Raw genomic sequence first — 25,636 nt, forward strand, 5'->3', positions numbered from 1 at the left:
TGGTCGACTTCTCTCTGTTTCCCGCTCTGCCTCTCCCTGTACCAGATAACTTCCCACAGATGGCTCATCAGAAGCGCTTCATCGAGCGGAAATACAGACAGGAGCTGAAGGAGATGAGACGAGAGCGGGAGCGGCAGGAGAAGGAGACCGACGAGGCGGAGGAATGCAGGAAGTGACAGCACCTTCTTTTTGGGGAGGAGGAGGCGGCCAATCAGGGCCGGCGTCCACATCGATGAGCTGTGTCTGGAGAGCGTGGCGGCCCGTCCAGGCAAGACGTGGCTAAACAGAGATGCCACTAGTTGAATCGCAGAGATGTGATAGTGTAGAAGTGGTGATGGTTGCACATGAACATGGGTGGGACACAGGTGGGCATAAGTTGTTTTGTTTTTGACTTTTAACCCACAGATTTCTGGTGATAATAGTTTTTTGTGCACGATTTTGAAAGTTAAAGGTGCAACATGTAAGATTTTTGGCTTAAAACACTCCAACTCAAACACTCAAACTGAACTAAAACCATCATCACACTGTGACGAAACAACAGTTTTAATGTGACGTCTTAGTCTCTATGTTTTGTGTCGCAGTTAGCATGCTAACCAGCTAGCTCCTAGCTGCATTGTACCTCAAGAGGTGACAGTAAACAACACCAACGCTCACCTGGTGCTCCACTAACACGACCCCTAGCTGCACTGCTAACTGTGCAAACAAGCTAACAGCAGCTACAGTGAGCAGCAGTTAGCGATTACACCGGTGATTTGCTGCCCAAGTCTTGCATATTGCACCTTTTTAAAAGGGAGGGTCCTCCCGAAAAAATTAAAATTCAGTCACATCACTCAACTTCAGGTGAAGTTTCATAGTCCACAAACCATTTCTGGAGCTTCACAGCAGAACAGTGTCGCAGCATTCTCCTAAACAACTGGAGGAGCCGGAGACTCAAACATAAAATGGCTCCATACAGCTCGTCCTGTGTAATCCTGCGTCTCCAGCAGCCCCGAGATCCCAAACTGATTTTTCACCGGACGAGCTGTAAAGAGCCATTTTGTTTGTTTTCAGTCCACAGCTGGTTCAGTTGTTCAAGAGGAGGCTTTGACACCTTTTTTGCCGTGAAGCTCTGGAAATGTTTCGTGGACTACGAAACTTCACCTGACTTCCATCAACATTGTGGTGAGTATACAAAGACTGAATTTTCATTTTTTTAGGGGGAACTGTTCCTTTAAAGTGTCGCAGAAGTCCAACAGAATAAGAAGTGATTGAATGTGTTGTTGTTTTTATGCTGTTTAGTACTGTAGCACTGGTGGCCTTATGTTGTCTTATGTTTGTTTGTTGCGCAATTTTAAAAAAAATATTGAGTTCATGATGCAAAACCACCACAGGAGCTCACGTTACTGTCACTTCTTGCCAAAAATCCGAAAAATAAATACGTTTTTTAACGGAGAATGAAATGTTAAGTCGACCATCCGAGTTATTATTGTAAATAAAGTTTCAGATTCTGTTCCAGTCGGTCGTGAACATGATTTTATTTTGTTGTAATGCTCACCCACTCAGTCCTCTGCTGAGAGGCCTCAACCGGAGGAACGGTTGAGTCAATTATATTCAATGACTACAGTGTCACCATCTGTCTCACATCTGCCACTCATCCTCTAATAATCAAAATGTGTTTTTCCTTTTTTTTTCACCCACTCTCTCTTTTTTAACCTCTCTCTCCAAATCCGATTGGCTGTCTAACAGATCTTAATTATAGATTGTCTAATTAACAATTTCCTCAGCTCAGTAGCCTCTGGATCTAGCTATTTAACGACGACAGTCGTATGAATTACTATCTGACACGTGGAGTTGGATCTTTTTTATATTGAGATTTATTGAAGATAATATGTACGTATACCTGTGAGGACGGTTAATGCCGTCATTCTAGCCCTGTGGCTGCAGATAAAACTGAAATTATCCTCCATAACCAGAAGAAAAAGAGGAGAGAAGAGTCAACTCGAGCTGCTGCACATGTAAATACACCTGTCGGGTCGTTAACCGTCCGTTTAAAGGGTAACTCCACCAATTCTCCACATTAAAGTGTGTTTACAGGTCTCAGGGAGTCGACCACAAATGTGAAAAAAGTAGCATAAAGCCTTTTATTGGCTCCAGAGGAAGCTGCATGAAATCTGATAAATTACCTCCAGTGATATCACTCAGTGGCCAAGCTGCATTGTGGGTAATGTAGGCACAATGTTTTAAAATCACTGTTTGGACCCATTATGAACAGTGATTACAAACAAATAATCTCAATGGATCCAGCAGAACCAGAGATACCAGCTCTGTCATTCCACACACTCTTCTTACCCACAATGCAACTGAGCCACCATGTGACGTCACCAGAGGCAATTTATCAGATTACATGCAGCCATGAAAGTCTTTACACCCCTTTTTAGTAACGCTTTATATTTAGGTCCTTGTAATAACAATTAAGTATTTAATGAGCCACTTATTAGACCTTATAAGACCCTGATTAACATTAATAAGGGTTAATAATAGCATCATTTACACAGTTATTGTTGGTTTAACTATTTATCAGAAACTTAACAGTTCATTGACTGCCAAACAGCATTAATAAAAGCCTTATGAGGGCCCAAAATTGTTAATAACACATTATAAATAAATTTATTGGATTTAACTTTCATATTACCTCATTTTTAAGTCTCCACTAAGCTGTTTTAGTGACATGTTAATGCTAATAAATACTCTATTATGTATAAATTATCACTTAACTACGCACTTAGTAACAATTAACTTTGCTTTTTTGCAGCTACTGGAGCTAAAGCAGGACCAGTCCATCTATAAATTGTTTACAAGTTTCTAGTCACTAATTATAAGTGTCTTATTAACATAAATAAGCATCATGTTAGGTCTTAGAAGTGGCTTATTAAGTATTAATTAACGCCCTGTGAACTCTCTTTAATGTGTAAAATTGGTGGCGTTGCCCTTTTAATGTGTGAAAGAATACGTCACAAAGACAACAGAGGCTCTGGTTTTAAAGATATTTAATCGTGTCATATAAATATTCAGTACAAAATATCACGTTTTACAAAGCAGATCGATGAACGGCCAATGACGTTAGGGCCCCTTTGCACTACCACAACCTCTCCACTTGTTTCTACGTTGACAAAACTCGACTGCTCAATCACATTGTCACCAACATAATATACCGTAGCAGAGGTGAGCCCCGAGGCCGACAGTGTCTACACATCAACAACCACAGATCTATTGTATCTGGAGAAGAAGAGGACATCAGCGTCACCATCTAGTTGCCTCAACGTAAAGAAGAAGGAAAAAAAAAAACCAAACAGACGTGACGGCGCGGCACGTTACGATGTGCAACATTTTCTCTTTATCATAGCGGAGCATGGCGCCAGTGCTTGGAGGCAGTTACACTCTCCATAGGACAACACAAGCACGTCTTCGTAATGGCGATATGCTGACACCCTGTATGAAGACAGAAAAATAGTGAAGACTGAAGGAAAAGATGCTTTTGGTGAGTGCTGCTGTCATGTTGATTTCCATTCGAGGCCTCACATTGCACCTTGAGGCAGAGAAGCAGTTTTCATAGAGCGAAGGGTTTCTAAACCCATTAAATGCTTATCACGGAAACGTCGCCGCAATCTGAAATGGCCACTTACGCAACGGGAGCTCCGGCAACGAGCTTATAAACAATACAAGGGGGCGAGAGGAAAAAAAAAGAGCACGTGTGTACAACAGGCGAGCGTAAAGAATTTTCCAACCACTCTGTTATCAATTGAATTGTTTAATGTGCTGCACCGACGTCGGTGTCAAGCCTGCTTCAGAGCACAGAGAAAAAGTGTACCCATGTGGCAATTATGCCATTGTGTTTTGTTATTACTGTTTCAAATGTCTGATAAATGTCAGCCTCTCCACAGGTTGGCCTTTTGCTAAAGTGAGGCCAGAGCTTGTTTTAGTTTGTCTGTGTTTTTTTTTCCCTCTTCCTGATATCATTCTGCCCTCACAGTTCAACAAGCTCTCTTTATTTCAAAACTGTTTATTCATAGTTAGGATAGTTAGGTCTTAAAGTAATTTGACAATATTGTTTTTTTTTGTTTTGTTTTTTTTGTGGTTTTCTAAATCAAATTAAAAGCTGAACTGCTTGTGTGTTCTCGCTGCAGGATAATGTTTTGACCTTCTCTCCGAGCCGATGACTCACCTCTGGGTTTAAGAACCTTATTCCATACCGCTCAAAGGTCAGGTGCCCCTTGATAAGCCCCTTTATGGAAAAGCCTGTTCGTCCCTCAGGAAATCAGTCGGGTAAAGCCCCAAACACCTGGACTGGCTTCATGTTTAACACTACGTACAGTACATGTAATGAAAGGCAGGGAACAGAGAAGAGAAACTGGATGATTTCTTTTTTTTTTTTTCAAAAGGAAAATACTGGTGTCCTTCGCTTTTTGGCACATTTTCATGACTGAACTGCTATGTTACATTATTATACATTCTACTCTGCAGGGCAGAGATCACACGAGGATCCATGCTGCAAGCTTCGAGCTATGTGATTACAGCCACACGTGTGGTTCACATGTGACGACCGGCGAGAGTAGCTACTTAGCGTAGCCTGGTTTTCATTGAAAGGAGAGCAAAGGTCGGCACTGAAGGCTTTTTCTCGATGACATCCGTGAGAGTTCGATTTACCTGCTGGCTCCACAGGCAACGTTCCCCTTGTACGTCATATGGTCGGTTGATCTGATTGGTTTTGATCACCTGCCAAGTATTTTTTTTAAAGTGCCTGCCACTTTCTAAACAGTCTCGAAGGGCATCTTCTCTGATCCCTCTCAGGCCACCAAATCTTGATCCAAAGTAGTGTTTATTTTATTTTCAAAGTAAGAAAAACTGGTCATATATAAGTCATGTGGTACATTTGGGTGTTTCACTTCCACCAAGGAGGTTATCAGTGCAGTCGGACTTATCAGAAAATGTTTATCCGACTCTGAATATTCATGTAAATTCACACCCTCTACTGTCGGAACAACAACTTGGTGAAAATCTTGGTAAATTTTGGGTTGATGGGATGTCATTTTTACTGAAGTCTTGTGTTGTATAGTCATTGCATCGTTTCCTTTGCATTTCCTTGTCACTAAAATACTGAAAAACAACTGTCAACGTGTTGTTTAAACCCTCTGAGCGCATAAAATGCAAAAACAGCTTACCAACTCAGGAAATAAGAGCAACCGAGGAGCAGGTGAATGCAGCGTATGTTGACGACACAGCTCCGTTCGTTGGTTGGTGTGTCGGCTGGATTACATAAAAACTACTGAACAGATTTCCACCAAACTTGGAGGGAGGATGAGTCTTGTCTTATAGGTATACATATTTAGGTGGCTGCTATCTCTGAGTGAGTACAATTTGATCTGGTGGATTTAAAATATGTTTTATTTTTTTATTTCATCAGCCTGAATTGAAGGGGACTGTTGGGCCTTGGACCTGAGGTTCGGGGGTTTGCGCTCTGCTGAGTGCCATTCTAGTTTTCTTTGTGAGAAGAGAAATGAAGAAAATCTACTCTTCAGGCTATTTCTAGTAAAGATGTGTTTAAGGCTACTCTTTTGATTCATATAATAGACTTTGATGCTTTAGTCACATGAAAGAAAAAAGCTTCACAGATGATCAGAGTCCAAGTTTAAACACTCGTGTAAATTCCAATCCAGGACTGATTAAAATGCTATTTTCCTTGGTTTCCTTCATCACCTGAACAGATAAAATGAACCATTTAGGGTAAGAAGATAAAACTGCACAATGACTTTTAATTGCAACTGTCCACGAGATGTTTTAATTTGATGCTGTAGTTTCAGGCTCAGCGGCATCCTTCCAGCACCGGGAGTAAATGTGAGTTTGACTTACACCATGCTGTACAGAGTGAAACATTTAAACATATCTGTGGTTGAGATGAGCGGGAAAAAGTCCAAACAGGACCAGTATTTTCCTCTAACTGAGCCTGGTGCACATTGGATTAGTGATTCTTATCAATGCATCATAGAAAAACAACACTATTCTGTGTACTTCATTTTTCAGCCAACGAGTCGGCCGCACAGAGAAAAACGGTTCTGAAGACATTCAGCTCAATGAAGAAATATTTGGTATTTCAGCTCACCTCACAGCAAACGCTCGAAAGCTGTGCGGAGATGAAAATCAGATACTGCAAAAAAAGAAAAAAAAGAAAAAGCAAACTGGTGTGTTTGTTGTGGCCATAAAATCCACTTTCCTTTACCGCAGCTTCATGTAAGCTTTAAAGAACATTAGCCACTTGTCAACAGCACCAGCAACGAGCCACAACTGACACAAAATTTCGATGATGTATCCCCCCCCCCCCCTCAAATCCAATCTGTATCGAGATTTCTCATTTTCACATCAGGGGATGATGATGCCAACATTTCCTGGCACTTCTGGCTCAAGCACAACTGTGGATAAGTGGCTAATGCGAGGCAGCCGTCGCTGAAAGGAGGGATCATTTTTGGACAATAGAAATCCCTAGAAAAACAAAACAACTGTACAGCGTATTGTATCATATTACCGTACGTACACAAGCTAAGATAGAACTCACAATATGCAGCATGTTTTTGTCCCAGAAACACTGAAAAATACATAGGCATATCTGTTGGTTTACAAAACTGCTTGTTGAACGTGTCCATCACACGCAGCTTTGGAAAAACAAACAAAAAGAAAATATCGGTATAGATATATTAGGGCCTCATGTACACCCCGTATACACAGAAAAAAAAAAAAAAAACAAGTCTTGACACAAAGTCTCTTTTCACTGAACCCTTGCAAAAACGCAACTAACACTGACTGGACACACAAAGCCTACGTCTGGTCACCGGAGGGACAACTGAATGGTGATCTGATGGCGGTGAAAGAGCACTCGGAACAAAACCGCGCTCGTTTCTCGGTCCTTTCGCCATTTTTTCTCGCCACACGTCCACCAGAAAAGTGTTAAACATGTGTTTTGTTTTCGCTCCTCGTCTGTGTGCCAGGCTCTCGTTAAGAATCCCTGTCGCTGTCGTCTCCCCCGTACATGTCCGCCAGTTTCTTAAACCGGGGACCCCACTCGCTCAGGTAGTTGTAGTCCTGGTCGCCCTCGGTGGTCACCGACTCCAGCGAGCTGAGGGACTCTGCTACGGAGCCGTTCCCCTCGTAGGCGTAGGTGGCCAGGGAGTCGTAAGGCGGCGCCGTTGGGTCGCTGTCGTTGTCCTGGAGCCTCTGGTTGATGAAGTCTCTCACGTCCCCGTTATTGTCCCGAGTCGGGGGCAGCACAGGCCGTCGAACCGGAGGGTAGAAGGTTTCTGGGACGATGTCCCGCCGCTGCTTGCTCTCCTCGATGGCCTCTGGGTTGCGCAGTGTGCCGATATCAAAGGCCTGAGTGTCCTCCTCTCCGCCCCCTTCATCATTGTAGCTGACGACGTTGTCTCTGACATCCTCTTTGGAGATGATCAGAGGCTCCTTCTTCCTCTGCCTCCTCAGGGCAGCAAACAGCACCACAATCACTGCAGAGAGAACAAAAACAAAGAACAAGTAACGGAGTTAGGTGACTTTTGCTGTTGTTTCTCTGCTCCCTCTCCTTGTTCTGAAGGCCAGCGACTGTCCAGGGGGAATTGTTGATGTTGCATGAGTGTTCACTGATGTTCAGGGACTTTGTCTGACTTTGTAGAAACAGGCTCAGCCACCACAAGGATGCATTATGTATTTTTTCCCTCCTCAGGGCCACTGCTGCTTAAGATCACAAAGGAATGCAGTTTAAGAAAACGGTAAAGTACACTGTGTGCTCGAAACGCTTCTTATGTAGCATTAAGACATTTGAGTGATGTCGTTATTTCTCTGTTTGTCCAGCCGTTAAAGCCTCCTTGGATGCTACATAGACAGGTCATTGAAAAAATATGGTTATTGGAGCCTAAAACTACCTCTATAACCTTGTCCCTCAAGCAATTGTATTGTTTTTATGTTTTGAGCCTCAGAAATTCAACTTTTCTGGCCTTGCACACAAAAGTTCTCTTAAACCGCCATTGCTGTTTAAGCCTGAAGGGCACAGATTCTCAATATTAAAAAATTGGTTTGGATTTGGGAAACCACCACTGACACATCACACATAGCTACACCACTGCTTCCAGCTGTACCAGACACTAGTTTTTATGTAAAAATGCACCGCTCTTTTTCATCCTAAAGCAAAAATTTGGGTTGCAATAAAGCAAAATGTTCCCTTCCCTCAGCTCAGATGCTGTAGATCTTTGCTGCTATGCTGTTCAAATCAAATTAACATGTCAGCTGCGGTCACTGGCAGAATTATCCGCCCACAGGAAGCGATGAATCACATTAAGGAGTGAAATACAAAACGGTCTCTTTAACACCTGCGAGGGGCGATTTGCTATAGCGGGAAGCTCTCGAGCGGAGCTTCAGGAGACGCTCAAATCAAATTTTCAGTGAAGCCGCCCTGCTTAAATTAAGATCAAATGGGAAAAACAAATGTTTGCACGATTGAGCTTCAGGTGCACTTCCTCTCCGTCTCAGACCACCGTCTGTACTCACTGAGCAGGATGATGACGCAGAGCAAAATGGCCACCAAGGCTCCCGTGCTGAGTCCCGCCCTTGCTGTGAGGGCCTCGGCGTTGCACAGCTTCATGTTGCCCTCGCGGTCGCAGGTGCACACTCTGATGGTCAGGGTGCTGGTGCTGCTTTGCATCGGGAACTCTCCATCCGAAATGACCACAGGCACGTGGTAGATGCTCTTCTGCAGACTGTTGTAGCTGTTCCTCCGGGTCAAGATCCAGGCTGTGTTGTCTGAAAACAACAAGGTATCCAGTTACTACGCAGCAATCAATATCGGCTGAATGAATATTTCAATGAACTCCCCTTGAAATTTCATTTGGGTTCTGTGAGTGTGCTTTTAGTGCGGCAAGATGAAAAACTATAAATCACATCATCGTGCAGATGTGGTTAAGAACAACAGGTGTAAGTGCCTTATGGGAGCAGTAGACAAGAAGATTGAAGTTAATCTCATGACCGCAAGCACGAGCTGAGTGTATTACCTTTGTTATCACGGACGGAGAAGTTGGCCTTCCCAGCAGCCTCCTGTGCGAGACTGAAGAAAAATCGGTGTCCTCCGAGTGGCTCGTCAGGGTCTGTGGCACTCACCGTTTGTATCCTCTGAAAATAAGAAACAGGGTGAGTAACTCGACCTTCCAGCAGCCATACTGAAGGAACATAAACGATCTTCAGCTGTGAAAAACTGCAATTCAACCACATACTGTAACCTTCTTAGAAGTTTTCAATAGACACTTTAATGCTCTGTTTAACTGGGAACCCATCATTTCAACCACTCAGCTTTATAGGAGTGGGAAATATTATTAAAAGAGATAAGTCACAACATTATAAGGACTAACAGGTGAATTGAGTGGCGAATTGATCGTCTCGTTACAATGCAATGTTCTGCTGGGAAGCCTCTCATTCATGATGCCACCCACACAAACACTGTTGCAGACCAAGTACACCCCATTATGACAGTGGCCCCTGAGCAATATTGAGCTCAAGGTGTTGACCCGGCCTCCAAATTCCCCAGATCGATATCCAACTGAACATCTGTGGGATGTATTGAAACAGGTACAAACCATGGAGGGCGCCCCTGCAACCCACAGGACATATCTTGCTAGGAAGCCTTGGGTCCTGGCGTTGGGTCCTCCTCAGGAAAACAAAAAGCTTGAGAAATCGACCCGGCCTACAAATTCCCCCTTATCCCAATCTGATTGAGCGTCCATGGGACGTGCTGAAACAAATACGATCCATGAACGAGTTCCGTCGCAACCCAAAGTACTCAAAGGATCCGTCACCTACTGCCTGATGCCGGACACCCCAAGAGGTCCTGTGTCCTTGTCTTGACAGGTCAAAGCTAAGTCTGATCCACGGCGAGGCCTCCATGGATCGGACTCGTTCAGACACATTGCACGGATGCTTGATCGGATTGGGATCTGGGGAGTGTTGAGGCCAGGTTGATGCCTCGAGTACTTTGTCATGACATCCCTGAGCTTTCTTGCAGTGTAGCAGGGTGAGATGATTGTTATTCACGTCACCTGTTAGTCCTTTTAATGTTGTGACTGATCAGTGTATATATCATATCATGGCCTTATACAGCCAGCAAGTGTCTCATGCTGCACACTTTGTTGTCATATTGACCAACATTAGCTCTTAACCATCTAATTAACAAAGATATCACAGCACATGCCCGTTGGTGGCTCCAATTTACATGTCAACATTTGGTCTTTGGGGGATTCATAAACCTTACTGATGGCAATCGTTCAAAATGCATCTAGCACTAAACACATGTACAACCTTTACACCTGGTAGTTTTCAGAGTTGCCAAGAGACACATAATTGACTCAGGAATATACTTAAGTACATGAATGTGGACATTTTACGTAACTTTACATTCCTGCAAATGAACTTTACTCGTTTTCAGAGCTTCTCCTTCAACGACAGGTGTGTTTCTGGCCGCAGACAAGATCTTATTATTCGACAAAAAGGTCTTTCTCTGTCGGGATCATTTCCATAGTGTTGTCAGCCACTTAAAATAACAACCTCAGCCCGTCTGGGGCAAAACAAGCACTTTTAGTGGACGTTACTTTGACGGTCAGAGATGCCCTGAAGGATTAGAGCTATTGCAACCAGCTGAGGCAATCTACTGGACCGTTTTCAAAACTTTTGGAAAGCATGAATCATTTAAACACCAAAACCTGTAGGTGAATGTAGCCGCTGTGTAGCTTCCTATCGACACGGGGGTGAGTAGAAAATGATGGGATTTTTTGCACTTTTGGGTGACGTGTTGCTTTAATAATCTGAGTACTTCTTCCACCACCACTGCAGCTGAGGTCTAATATCAAAAAGATGATATTGTATATAGAGGTTGTTGTTTTTTTTCTCTGTTTTCTGTGTTTGAACATCACGTAGTGGTTTATCTGTGAGCTCAGATAAACTGTCGACAGAAACATTTGGTTCTGACCTGAAGTGTGATACTGAAACTGAAGACTCGGTGTCAAAGTGTCAAAGCACTTTGGGTTTTCAGTTTAGGAGAAGCAGCAGCAGTACAACTGAAAAGACAACTGTCATACTGTGATGTTTGAGAAGCACATATAACATACACTTCGTCCATAATGCATCTGTGTCATTGTAAAACCCTTTTCAATGCCTTCAGATGAGTTTTTAACTTCTTTAATCTCTACATGGAGGAAGAGGAAACCGTCCTGAAAATTGTTTTTTATCAACCTGAGAGAAAAAAGGGTCCCCAGATGTGTTCGTTATCTCCATCCATCTAGCTCTTCTTCATACACGTGACGGATTTACAAATTCTCTCTGAGGTCTGCTAATTACATGCTGTGCTGGAAGCGGACACATAATCCTAACAGGGGAAGTGGAGATGAAACCACGACTACTGCTTTGTGTTTTCGGTCGTACCAACCTGATTAGCCTTTGCGTTCTCACACACGAACGTCTCGTAATTGGTGGCAAATGTCGGCGCGTTGTCATTGACGTCCAGGACTCTGATGTAAATCGGCACACGGCTGATCTGTCGCGGGTTGTCTAGGAAACACAAAGGTGAGGACAGTGAAGTTTTACACTAATGATTATTTCTTCACCTGACAAAACTTTACCATAGTGTGTGTTTGTGTATGTTTCCATGCATAAGTTATATTTTTATATTTTTATCAGTTATCAGTGTCAAAGCACTGTTACTGAAAATCAGCACTTCCTGCACTCATTTCAGATTAAAAGTTAATAAGGAGATGGAAGGGATTATAATGTGTGAGCTGCTGGAAATGGCTCATAGTATTAAAAAGGTGTCATAAAATATGGCCAGCATGTAATAACAAAGGTAGCTCCAAAGATATAGAGGGCAGCATATCAGCACAGTAACCGTGCTAACTATTCTTGGCTGTAGCCATATATATATATATATATATGCTTTATATGACTCATGTATCATCAAAATGTACAGTAATATATTTTGACTCCCTCCACATATACTTGCAGTGTACTATTGAATATATCAAACAATATATTATCTATATATTGACAAATGTACCAACTATTTCCATTTTTCATACATTGTAAAAAGTTTTTTTTTTTAAAAATACATATTACTGTGTTACCAATGAATGATCAAAATGTACATTTATTATATTTTGTAATATATTCTTGAAGCAAAATGACAATAAATTGTCTTGTATTGTCAAATAAATATTGAATATATCAAATAATATATTCTCTACTTATTGACAAATATACCAATTACTGCTGTTAAAACATTAACATATATTTTAAATATATATCTAGTAATACATGCTAAATATTTATTAAGTCAGATTTCTAAATAGATACCAGTATATGTATCAAAATGTACATTTATTATATTTTGTAATGTATTCTTGAAGCTAAACGACAATAAATTGGCACGACTTGTCAAATATATGTGGACCGGTACCATATATTCAAATGAGTGTATAATATACGTACATCATATTTGTCAGTTTATGTCCAGTAACTCTTGAGTGGTGAACAAACACCAGCCAACAGCCAACGCCGAGTGAACTGGCAGTGACTGTTGCAGCACTCTACCTCTAGTACGAACCCTCTCTCTTCACTTCAACACAGAACACTCAGCAGATAGTATCAACTCCAAAAATCAAATTTGGCCGACAGAAAGAGAGGAGGAGGGCGAACAGAAAAGCGTCTGCTTCCCGTCCTGCTGCACTTACTGAACTCTGTGGCGAGGACGGAGATGTTGTGCCAGGCGTTCTCTTCTCTGTCCAGCTCCCTGAGGATGAACACTGACCCGTTGCCTGCATGGATGTTGAACACTCTGTCCATGTCCGTGCGCCGATCAATAGTGTACCTGCAAAACACAAATGCACACACAGAGATCAGCTTCTAAACGTGGACGCGTGTTGTGTTCCCCGGGTGAAGGCTACAGTCGCATTCAGAGAGCTTCTCAGGTGTGAACGGTCACATTTACCAGTGGTGAAACTGACATTTGGTGTGGTTAGAGGGGTTTCAGCAGGCAGGAGGTACTCAAAACAAGTCTCACTAAGCATGATGGACTTGTCTGCACTCTGCCATTCTTTCCTTTCTTTGCTATTCATACCAAGACAGCATTAAGGAAAATAAGAATTTTGTGCATCAATCCAGGCAGGTTTGCCCTCAGAAGAAAGGCCAACTTTGTTCAAGAGAACAAAATTGGTTTTCACCGGCACAAATGAGCCAAACTACAGGAGTTAATAAACTGCTTTTGAACACCTTCACACTTTTACTAAAAGCTCGCTTTACACAAATCACAAAAAACATGTTTTCTCAATTACCCTCTGCGGGATCTCACCGCACGGATAGTTTAAGGTTTGCATCCTAAAGTTTGGACGTAACCGCCTCTGAAACATCTGCCGCCACACAAATGCAAAGGTGTATAGAATTTAAGAAAACTCAGCAGCAGTATGCTTTTACAGAAAAACATCCTTGTGTTTGGATCGATCAGGGGCGTTAATTCCTCCTTTCCCGTCACGGAGACGCTGGTTTTTGTGTTGAGATGTGTTACAGGACGCTCCTGCCGATGTACACAGCTGCAGTTTGTGAACTTTGGCGGAAAACCAGCTTATTTTTAGGGTTCAGACCAAAAACAATCTAAAATCTGAATTGGAAGACAACGACCAGCTGGCTCGCAGGTGAGCTAACCATACAATCGTTTCTCTAATCTTGGAAACCATCCCTGGACCTGAGTAGTAACACCTCACAACTCTGGAAAATCCAACATCCATCTGAGGGATTGGAGGCTGCTGTCACTCTCAGGTTGATTGACTGGTCTTTCACAGATTGTCTCAATTATTTTGGCACAAGACTTGAAGGGAAATCATGTTTTTCAAATGAAAAATGACTCAAAATGAACAGCTTATGTCCTCCTGCCAGTAAATGCATCTCCTGTTGCTGTTACACAGAATCCAAATGCATAAATATCAATACCATGAAGCGAGCCAGTGATCACAATGGATTACACTGTTTTTCTATTTAAGTGTTTCATTACCCTCATACATCCTTATTGTGTAAATCATGTGTAAACATTATGCAGAAACAAGCAGATGTAACAAAACAATCTGTAAGTTTAGTTGCTAACATGTTTATCATTTATTTTTTGTACAACTCGTACGTTGTTCATTTGTGATTTGAGATTTTAGTACACTACCGTTCACCTGTTGTATTGCTGTTTTTCTTCTTTGCTTCAATAAAGGTTATTTTAATAGAAATTACAATTCAGACACCGAATGTGTTCATTACATCCGAAATAGTTTTGTCCCCAAAAGCAGAAGAAGAAGAATGAAATGATTAAAACTTCCCCCAATTAACCTTTGATTTCAAATTTGTTTCCCAGTCCAGAAAAGTTAACGTGACCATAAATCATTAGTGGGCAACTGGACTCTGAATATTTTTGGAAACCTGTTTTTCTTTGGGTCTACTTGGTGGTTAGATTGAACATGTTTGAACTGTGAGTCGTCAGTCCAGCTTGAGTTTTCACTAAAACAAGCAGTTAGTCCCACTGGTGGTGAGACGTCGCTGTTGGGTAGGTCTGGTTTATCAAAGCAAAGCAGCACAGTATATTAAATGATACAGATTGAAAAGTTACTCCTGAAAAGAAAGAAACAAGTTTGCTAATTTCAACAATTGTCTCAAAGTTTGTCTGGATGTTCGTTAGAGCAACATCCAGCTGATTGGGTCTGCAGCGCTGACCCTAGACCAACCTTCTGTTTCTTTTCTGCCGTTTTAAGAATAGCTCTGTTAGAGCAACACATCTGTTAATTCCAACTTGTTATAGACATTATTGTGCGCTTGGCACTGAAACAGGAGCCTGTTTCTATTTAAATCTGCACAGATTCTGATGCTAAGCGTCTAATTTCTTTTGCCAATGACTGTCGATTTCCTCCTCTTCTTCTTTAACCGTTGCTCAGAGATATCTTTGACTCCCTCTGCCCTTTCACTTGTCAGTCTAGTTGATCCGCAGCGTGGCGATTTGTTCTCCGTGTACAAAAAACATGACTTTTTTTTTGGCAAACCATGCGAAATAATACAAAAAAATAAAAAATAAAAGCCTGACAGACTATTCAATAAAACAGAGACGTCCTCTCAAACATCTGACTACCAAACAGTTGCTGCAGACGGAGCAGAAACATCAGAGAAACCTGCGCCGATAAAAAGAAAACAAAATTATCTGCATGACTAGACACAGCTAGAGGTGAGTGTAACAGTCTATTTTATGCAATTTGGGTGAACTGACCCTTTATCACATAGTCTGAATGTTGTGTCCTGTTGTGATGACAGATTTATGTAAGTGTTTGCAGTCTCTCTCTCACACACACACACACACACACACACACACACACACACACACACACACACACACACACACGAGGTTGCACACAACAGGTTACCCAGTTGTGTTGTTTTTCTCTGCTTCCCAGACTACTGTGATACATCAGTGTGATTAATGGAGTAGCAGGCATCAGGAGGGCCGGCGTAAGAAGGAGGAGACCCCCGAGGGGAGACTATGAACCCGGGCTCTCAATGCACCGCCGCACCGCTCTCTCCTCGCCTCCCTCCCTCCCCCCCAGCCCCTCCCTGCTGCTTCTCCCGCATCAACCATTTTAGTGTCTTTATCTAAACACTCCCTCCTCGTCTCCGCCAGCCTCTCCTCCACTCCTACACCACCTCGCCGGGCCCCCGACAGTAACTCTAACCTCGTTAAAGCTGCGTCGGCCGTGGGCTTTACTAATTGCTTTTCTAATATTCCCAATAATTCAGCTGGCTGGGCCTAACCCTTCCCCTGATTAATGGCACAGAGATAACAGCGCGCCTCGTCCTGACCGGGCATCCAAAGTGCTGCACTCAGCAGGCAGGCAGCTGGCTGGATGGGAGGCCAAGCAGAAGGACATGGAGGGTTACAGAAATGTTAGCGATCAGCGGGTTGGGGACATATATCCTCTGTCCTCGCTACAGAGGCTGCACGCCTGCAACAGTATTTTTAAAAGGCATTCTTTGGAGTCAGAGTCACTTGGCAGCCAGTATGAGTACTGATGCAGGGATCTCAAGGTCAAAAGTTGTCTAGTTTGACCTGAAAACGTTTAAATGACCAGATATCAATGTGAGTCCAGTCCTGTCAGCACTTATTTACCAAAAATCTCTTCAAGACACTCTCACCCTCAGGTCCTTTTAGTCGCTTTTCTGAAGCTTCTGATCGTATCACACGATACTTCATCAGCAGATGAAGTCAAAGAATTGAAAAAAGTTTTCTACAGCATTTTATGGACTTCTGGATCATGTGGACCAACATAAACTGCTGTTAAAACACGACAACTTAGACTTTGTCCTCAACACTATGCTTTTACTAGGGAAGTTATTTTCAAATTAAACCAAGTCTGAGCCACTGGAGGAACGAGTCCAACTTAAAAGTAACTGAAGTTGAAATTTAAGTCACAGAATCTTGTTGGAGACAGGAAAGCCTTTGAATTGTTGTCATTACTTGGTAGGTTTATGTTGATTTAAGATGTTAAGTTGTTTTTATGTATTTTTCGTTGTGCTTTCTGCGTTCTGTTCTCACTCTGTTCTGTTTCACTTGACATAGAAAAGTGCCTTGTTTGTCTGTTCTTGTAATATGTTCAATAAATAACAAAAAACTGCTGTCAAAACAAAATTGACACTCCATTAAAAGCATTAATGTTTCGTAGAAATAATGTATTCTGAGTTACACACATTTAACTTGGATAGAGTCGGACCATTAGGAGCATCTTAAAGGTGCAACATGTAAAAAAAATAAATAAATAAATAAATAAAATGATCAACAGAATGTGAAGAAATAATTGTTTTGATGTTTGATGTCTACTGAAGTTAGCATGCTAACCAGCTAGCCACAGGCCAGTCCTCAGTCTCACAGGCTGGACTACTAGCTGCACTGCTAACTGAGCTAAACAGCTAACGGTAGCTACAGTTAGCAACAGTTAGCCATTACTCTGGTGATATGCTGCCTCCCATTAGTTTTGAGCATGAATTTGAGAGGTGGCCAAAAGACAGAAATTCTGCTAATGCCTTCCAAAACATCCCTAAACAACAGATAGAGGGAGATGCAATATAATATTTGACATAATGTTGATATATCTATAGCAAATACACAAAAGGAGCTTCTCAAAATGTTCCCAAGTGCCGAACAATAACTGGTACCAGACTATATTGTCTTTGGCAGTGTAAAGAAATGAAATTATTTCGGACGGCGATATGTAAAGACATAAGTACGGTGATAGGGCAGCAACTGCTCCCCAACCCACTTTTATGCCTATTAAGACGTACGCCTGATTCTTTGAAGAGTCAGTTCAATTTCTCTTAATGTTGGCGAGAAAGGCTGTAAGGACTAAGTGGGTTGAGAGTGATTCCACCTCTGTTCAATTGTGAAAACCTCTAATATCTGATGTTACTTTAGAGAAGTTGAGAGTCGATCTTTCTGTAATGAAAAAAAAGTGTGAGAAAACACTGAATCACCGAGGAATTAACTGCCAACTGACGAGAAGATAAGTGGCTGAGACGATAGACTCTTTTGTTCATGAACAACACCACTCTGTATACTGTGTATATGATACCGAGCTGTTGACAGAGGTCCACACATCCTTTCCTCCAGTAGAAGTACAGATACTCTGGTAAAAGTCACGTCATTTTAAGTGCTATATCGTAGGCAACTGGACTTTCATCCAAGAGGCTTCTTCAGGTCTAACTAACTGGAGGGGGCTTTTTAACTCTGTGTGGGAGTGTCCTTACAGAGTTGTTACGGACACGTGTGAGCTCTGAGTTTCAGAGTTGTCAGGGCCACTTGTGGGTCGTTGACCCAACCGGCCTTCATGTGGCTAGGGCTAGGTGAGCCCAGGTGTGAATGGTTGATGGCCAGTTGACTCTGTAAGGACACTCCCACACACAGTTTAAAAGCCTGCAACTCCCCTCCAGTTAGTCAGAACACCATGACCTGGATGACTGATTCATTCTCAGGACGTCAAATAGCCACATTTTGGGTTGGTAAAGCGTCCCGAGCAGCAACAAAGTTAGAAAATAAGTAAATCTCTGCAGATACGAGACATTAACACGCCCATTTCTCCCATTCCAGTCTCCCTCTGTCTGTTTACGTCTTCTTATGTCTTTTAGGTCTTTGTTTCGTCTCGCTGATAGGTTGAAATCAGTCTTGTGATGTTGGAGAGGCGGCGTGCAATGACGCAAAATAAAAAGAATCCATAATTCCCCTCAAATGCATCAAACTAAAGTAACGAGGCTGTTTTGAAAATGTGAGGAGGAGAAAGTTCAGATATTTGTGTTAAAATTGAACTCTGAACTTTAAATTTAGCTCAGTTTTAACATTTTCCTGGCACTTTTGTGTATGAACAAAACCTAAACCTGAGCGCGGATGACATTTTGAATTAACATTCGATCTCTGAAGTCCTGAGAGTTTTTCAATGTGTTTCCCAAAGTCTGCCCTTGGTAAGCTGACGACTGGAAACAGCATTTAGATTATCGCGGCACTAAAACGCTTCATTAAAACCAGGACTAATAAAAGTCTTTTAAGAGCTGGCAGCTGTTTAAGACGGGATGACCTGTCGGGAAAAGCTTTCAGACTTACGGATAATGTTCAAAAAACGCTCCTGTATGTAAAATGATTTCAGGTTGGAAAAACTTGAATACTGTTTCGTGTTTTAATGACTTTCATCAAACTAACATCAAATAGAAAACCTTCCATTATGATCGTGTCCGTACATCTCTTGTCTTCTGAGGGTATTTTATGTCTGCACCCACGTCTGAATGTAAACGTGTCTTTGTGCTGTTGTGGCGAGCTAATAAAGATAACCGTCTCAGTGACTTCCTCATGCCAGGCAGCCCTCAGGCTTCCCGAGCCCTCCTCCTCCTCCTCCTCCTCCACTGTGCGGCTTTAAATGCCACGGGGTAGCTACCTCCTTGATGATGGGCGATAAAAGAGAATGATATCATATTTGACACCTGCAATAAAGTGGTGGAACTTCAACCTTGAGAGCCAACTCCCTTAGTGCATCATAAAAATGAAAAAGTCTTTGAGACGGAGTGGAAAGCGCTGCCCCACACCCCGTCGCCATTACTTCCATTTAGTAGAAGACTTGCATAATTTTTATATCTCCAAGAAGGAAACTTTCGTCATGTCTGTTACGTCTCCGTATCGAGGCCTCATTACGTGTTTTTAACGCTGTGTTTCTGTTTATACTGAAGACAAAGTTAATATTTAAATAATTCACCTAATGGGTGCTTTTAAATTGCATGATTATATGAAATTAATGAGTTCCACAAGTGTTGTGCATGAATACTTTTTCCCATTAAGGTGGTCCGAGAACACTTTGAATTGATGAAAGGGTGCCCGAAGAAAAATGAGAAAAAAAAAGTTATATTTCACCGTTATTAGATTAAAAATTACTCCGGTTTGAAAGTGTGTAAGGGTAATTACTCATGTAATATCTGAGATTAAATATTCTGAACCCCAAGGTTGACTTAGAAAAGTCTCCCTGAGCTTTTCAGCTGAACCCAGTGTTATTATTATACATACGAAGTATCTGATATTAATTGTACTTAAGTATAAAGTAATCTTCTGGCAATTAATGTCCTCAAGATGTACTTCAAAAAGTATCTTATACATATATTTACATGTCTGTAGGCGTTATCCGATTCGTAATTCGTTTTATTTAAAATCTGATTGATAGATAAAATTAATTTAGAAATCCACCGCTTTGTCCGTGATGCGTCATGTAATCTGCAAAGTAACGAAATGTATTAAGTAAATGTTGTGGAGTACAAATACTGTTACTTTGTTGCTTTTCATCACCTTATTATAAGAAACGTGGAAGCTCCAGAACATACGAGTAAGTGAACCTTGAGTTTAGGATATTTTATCACCGTATGTGAATCTCTACAGTCAAGTTCTTATAAAGGATTTTACTGTAACCTCAACTGAAAATGTTGCCCTGGTACAAACTCTTCCAGGTGTGATCTCACATCTGGTTAGTTTGATTGGGAAACTGACTATTTTTTTTTCGTTCTTTTGTTTTCTTTATCTCAGTCAGACAAAGAAACAATACGTCAGGCAGATTAGACTGATAAAATCAACTAAACAACCCCCTCGGTCCCTGCACGCTCGCTGCTTCTAGGAAATTAAGATTTTTAAGATTCTGTTATCAAAACTTTTAAAATTGAAGATTATTTTGACCTCAAATTTATCTCTGTGATCACAAAGTTTGGTTTCTCTTATGTCTCATATAATAAATTGCAACTGACTGTGAGCCACATGGTAACTCCAACTTAACTACTTACTCAATCTTCAAATACATAATTTACGAACAGTTTAAGATTGTTGGATGTATGGGGTCAAATTTAACAGAAATGAATAAAAAAACAATTGTTGTCTTAAAAAGCAGTGAAAGTGAAACTTATATGACTTTTGGTAATCTGATTAAAGGTGCAATACTTAAGAATCATCAGAGTAACGGCTAACAGCTGCTTATTGAAGCTAGTTAGCTCAGGCTAGCTGGTTAGCATGCTAACTTTGCTAAAAGAACAAACTTTTTTTCTCCTAAAAAAACAGAAAAAATGCTTGGTTTCAAAAGATGAAAAAAAAAATTCACCTGAAATGTTTTTTGTTTTTGCTTTTTCTCGGTTTCACAAACATAAAATACATTTTTAACGAAAAAACATTTTTTAACCTAAAAAACTCAACTTTTTTAACCAAAAAAAAACAACTTTTTTATCTTCTAAAGAAAACAAACTTTTTTTTCTCCTTTTGGTTTCAAAAAGATAAAAAAAAAAGATTTAACCTGAAAAAACGTTTTTTGTTTATGCTTTTTCTCGGTTTCATAAACATAAAATACATTTCTGCTGAAACCAACTTTTTTCTCCTTAAAAAAACAACTTTTTTCTCCTAAAAAAATACTTTTTTCTCTTAAAAAAAACCAACTTTTCTCTCCTAAAAAATCCAACTTTTTTCTCCTAAAAAAAACACGTTTTTTTTTCAAAAAACCCCACTTTTTTCCCCAAAAAGACAAACTTTTTTCTCCTAAATAACAATGTTGTTCTCCTAAAAAAAAAAAAGTTTTCTCCTAAAAAAGGAAAAAAAAAAAAAAAAAAACCTGAAAAAACTTTTTTGTTGTTGTATTTTCATCGGTTTCACAAACATAAAATACATTTCTGCTGAAAAAAACTTTTTTCTCCTAAAAAGACAATTTTTTTTTTCCTAAAAAACAAACTTCTTTTCTCCTAAAAAGGGGCAAAAAAATCATCGGTTTCACAAACAAACTACATTTCTGCTGAAAAAAACTTTTTTCTCCTAAAAATTTTTTTTTGCTTGGTTTCAAAAAGATGAAAAGAAATTTAACCTGAAAATACTTTTTTGTTTTTGTTTTTTTCTCGGTTTCACAACTTTTTTCTCCTAAAAAAACCCAACTTTTTTCTCGTAAAATAAACAACTTTTTTTGAACAATTTTCTCCTAAAAACCCAACTTTTTTATCTTCTAAACAAAACAAACATTTTTTTCTCATAAAAAAGCAGAAAAATTGCTTGGTTTCAAAAAGATGAAAAAAAAAGATTTAACCTGAAAAAAAGTTTTTCGTTTTTGCTTTTTCTCGGTTTCATAAACATAAAATACATTTCTGCTGAAAACAACTTTTTTCTCCTAAAAAAACAACTTTTTTCTCCGAAAAAAACAACATTTTTCTCCTAAAAAACCACCTTTTTCTCTTAAAAAAACAACAACTTTTCTCTCCTAAAAAAATCCAACTTTGTTCTCCTAAAAAACTACCTTTCTCTCCTAAAAAATCCAACTTTGTTCTCCTAAAAAAAACGTTTTTTTTCAAAAAACCCCAACTTTTTTCCTCAAAAAGACAAACTTTTTTCTCCTAAAAAACAATGTTGTTCTCTTAAAAAAAAGTTTTCTCCTAAAAAAGGAAAAAAAAAAAAAAAAACCTGAAAAAACGTTTTTTTGTTGTTGTTTTTTCATCGGTTTCACAAACATAAAATACATTTCTGCTGAAAAAAACTTTTTTCTCCTAAAAAAACAATTTTTCCCCCCCTAAAAACCAAACTTCTTTTCTCCTAAAAAGGGGCAAAAAAATCATCGGTTTGACAAACATAAACTACATTTCTGCTGAAAAAAACTTTTTTCTCCTAAAAAAATGTTTTTGCTCGGTTTCAAAAAGATGAAAAGAAATTTCACCTGAAAATACTTTTTTGTTTTTGTTTTTTGCTCGGTTTCACAACTTTTTTCTCCTAAAATAAACAACTTTTTTAAAACAATTTTCTCCTAAAAACCCAACTTTTTTTAACTTCTAAAGAAAACAAACTTTTTTTTCTCATGAAAAAACCCCAGAAAAATTGCTTGGTTTCAAAAAGGTTAAAAAAAAAAAGATGTAACCTGAAAAAACGTTTTTTGTTTTTGCTTTTTCTCGGTTTCATAAACATAAATTACATTTCTGCTGAAAACAACTTTTTTCTTCTAAAAAAAAACGGAAAAAAAAAACAACTTTTCTCCAAAAAACAAACTTTCTTCTCTCCTAAAAAAAAATTTGGTTTCAAGAAGATGAAAAAAAAAAATTCACCTGAAAAACTTTTTTTGTTGTTGTTTGTTGTTGTTTTTTGATCGGTTTCACAAACATAAAATACATTTCTGCTGAAAAAAATGTTTTTTCTCCTAAAAAAAACATTTTTTTTCCCTAAAAAACCTAACTTCTTTTCTCCCAAAGAAGGGAAAAAAAAAAAGAAACTTTTTTTTCTCCTAAAAAATAAAAAAAAATGCTCGGTTTCAAAAAGATGGAAAAAAAAATTTCACCTGAAAAAAACTTTTTTGTTTTTGTTTTTCCAAACAAAGTTTCACAAACATAAAATAAATTTCTGCTGAAAAAAACTTTTTTCCCCCCAAAAATCCAACTTTTTTTCTCCTAAAAAAACCAACTTTTTTTCTCCTAGAAACAACTTTTTTTCCCTGCATATTTTGTTTCATTTTACTGTATTTTATTCTTGTTTCATTTATTACTCACCTATTTTTGTGTCTAAATGTCTCTGTATGTTTAGTATGTCAAACAAATTGCCAATGGTGGGATTAATAAAGTTGTCTGGGTCTCCTGGGATGTCATATTTAACAGAAATGAATAAAAAAACCAAAAAACAACGGTTGTCTTAAAAAGCAGTGAAAGTGAAACATATATGACTTTTGGTAATCTGATTAAAGGTGCAATATGTAAGAATCACCAGAGTAACAGCTAACAGCTGCTTCCTGTAACTAGTTAGCTCAGGCTAGCTGGTTAACATGATAACTTCAGTAGATACCTCTGCAACACAATACATTAAAACATTTCTGACAAAACTTCAGTTGTTGAAAATTTAGGTTGACTTCTGAATTCTTACATGTTGCACCTTTAAAATGAAGAGACATGGCTTCGGTACCTGACGAGACTGTTCTTGTCGTCGGGATCGGACGCGCTGACGGAGCCGATGACGGTGTTCCTGGCGGCATCTTCTTTGACCTCCATGACGTAGCTGGCGCGCTCGAACACCGGCGGCTCGTCCACGTCCTCCACAACGATCTTGACGGTGGCCTCGTCCCTGAAGGGCCCCACGGAGAAGAAGCGGGGGTTGATGTGGGCGTTCTCCACCTGAACACGGAGGCTGTACTGACGCTTCCTCTCAAAGTCCAGCGGCTGCGGAAAAAAACAAAAAGAAAGATGCACTTGTGAGATCTTTAACATTCTGTAACTCGAGTTGTTTTGTTTTCTCATCCTGTTTTTTCCTTTACTTTTAAACAGTCATTTGTATGCAGCCACACGTTCTGCTGTTGATTTTGCGGGAAACTAATATCCAGAGACCATCCTGCCATGTTTAATTTCAGGTCAGATTGGGGGATTTTATTCATTAAACTGACAATCTTTTCCAGAGCATCGTCTAATGAGCGCGTGCGGAGGAGGCTCAGCGTCTTGTTCAAGGACACTAACAAGACTTTTGATGGACACACATGGGCTGCTGCACAGATCAGACCTCTGTGCTCTTTTGGACATGTAAAAGCCTTCCACTTAACGGCCCTCCACGTCCTGAATAATGTGACTGATGTGGCATTTTGGTGGAAGACTTACATGACAACAACACGGTCGGATTAATGGACAAAACCGGCGCTCGTGCTGCTATTAAAAAGAGGCTTTTTATCCAGGGAGTCTGGCTGGAGAAAGCAAGTTTTACTGTATGGAGTCTTATTTTACATTTGTTTCCTTGTCTGTGTTTCTTTAGGCTGTGAAACAAAGACATGACAACTTCTTGGATGTTTTTTTTTGTGCTTTTTCAGCTTGGTTTCCTGATCCTCAACACTCTCCATGAAACAATCAATCAAAGTCGTCTCTCTGTGTGTGTGCTGGGTGACATCTGTTCATTTCGCTTCTGTTTTTTCTGGTTAAATGAAGAGATCAGTGCATCAGATCAGCACTCAAGCAACAGAGGAAATATAGTTTGGAGTGCAACGCAGAGAAAACATTTACTATTTTACTCTAAGGGCGCATCAAGGTTGCACACATTTTCTACATTTGCATCTACGAGCGAGGCTGATTAGTAAAAAGACTCAAAAGAGCTACGACGTGGGAAAATAAAATAATATGATGACTGGTATTCTGCTGAAGGACACATCTGTCGAGCACTTCTATGTTTGTATTTTAGTTCGCTGAATAATTCATTGGACAGATGACTGTAAAAAAAGACACTTTTTCAAACTTCATTTTTCAGAAAAAGACACGCAAGTCCTCGAGCTGATGCAGCACCTGTGTTAAAAGTTTTTCTACGCACACAGCACATGATGTGTTAAATTTGAAAGTTGTGTACAAGGAGAAAAATGGAAATAATGACCCTCCTGAAGATGTAACTATCTTGACTTTCTTTGCCGGTAAATACATGTAAATGCCGGTAATTTAATGTATATTTATGCTCAACCTTTTCTGTCAGTGCACAGGCTTTCATTTTTACCCATTTGTCAACTTAAAAGGAAGCAGCTTTGTTACTTTTTTTCATGTATGATCCCTTATTATCCCGCATCTACCGTACACCGCTCTTACATCCTTAAATTTATGGTCTGTGCTCGCTGATTAGTAGACCCGACTCCTGCAAGATTGCCAGTGTTTTTCTGTCGTTGTGCATTTAAGCACAGGTTGGTGGTATGCTTCTGCTTTTATGTTTCCTTTTTCTGAACTTGAAGGTATCCCCCTATTGATGGAAATAATTGGGGAGCGGTGCATTTTAATGAATGTGTGCGCCCGGCCGCCGAGCAGGAGCAGCTGGATCAGAGCTAGCCCCCCCACCCTCCCTCTCGCAAGGCTGCCTACTGTACATATGAAAGGACGCCGGGGTCCGTGATCGCAGGAAACAGCCAATGAAAGCTTGAAAAATCCACATGGAACGAGCCGTTTTTCTGAAGCCATGAATAATAACATAATATGAGTCAGTGATTTTCGCCGCTTCTTGTTAAGGCAGTGGGGGGGGGGGACAGCACGTCAATGGGAGGAATGT

General features: G+C 40.2%; 2 protein-coding genes across 3 annotated transcripts in view; one reads left to right on the forward strand and one right to left on the reverse strand.

Moving 5' to 3' along the window:
• The window catches only part of drosha (drosha ribonuclease III), a 99,372-nt gene extending 97,878 nt beyond the window's left edge, over positions 1 to 1,494 (forward strand). Inside the window, exon 32 of the mRNA XM_084339857.1 lies at positions 46 to 1,494. Within this exon, the coding sequence (XP_084195983.1) occupies positions 46 to 176 (131 nt within the window). The 3' untranslated portion in view covers positions 177 to 1,494. The remainder of the gene's footprint in view (positions 1 to 45) is intronic.
• Positions 1,495 to 3,015: 1,521 nt separating this feature from the next.
• Positions 3,016 to 25,636, reverse strand: part of LOC311249111 (cadherin-6-like) — a 74,122-nt gene continuing 51,501 nt past the window's right edge. For both annotated transcript variants that reach the window (XM_084339862.1, XM_084339863.1), the window contains exons 7-12: positions 23,540 to 23,793; positions 12,780 to 12,916; positions 11,483 to 11,604; positions 9,063 to 9,180; positions 8,563 to 8,814; positions 3,016 to 7,526 (exon numbers count right to left, since the gene is read on the reverse strand). In XM_084339862.1, the coding sequence (XP_084195988.1) occupies positions 7,024 to 7,526; positions 8,563 to 8,814; positions 9,063 to 9,180; positions 11,483 to 11,604; positions 12,780 to 12,916; positions 23,540 to 23,793 (1,386 nt within the window). In that variant the 3' untranslated portion in view covers positions 3,016 to 7,023. The remainder of the gene's footprint in view (positions 7,527 to 8,562; positions 8,815 to 9,062; positions 9,181 to 11,482; positions 11,605 to 12,779; positions 12,917 to 23,539; positions 23,794 to 25,636) is intronic.

Source organism: Pagrus pagrus, assembly GCF_965226575.1.
Source record: "Pagrus pagrus genome assembly, chromosome: 20".
Taxonomy (NCBI): Eukaryota; Metazoa; Chordata; class Actinopteri; order Spariformes; family Sparidae; genus Pagrus; species Pagrus pagrus.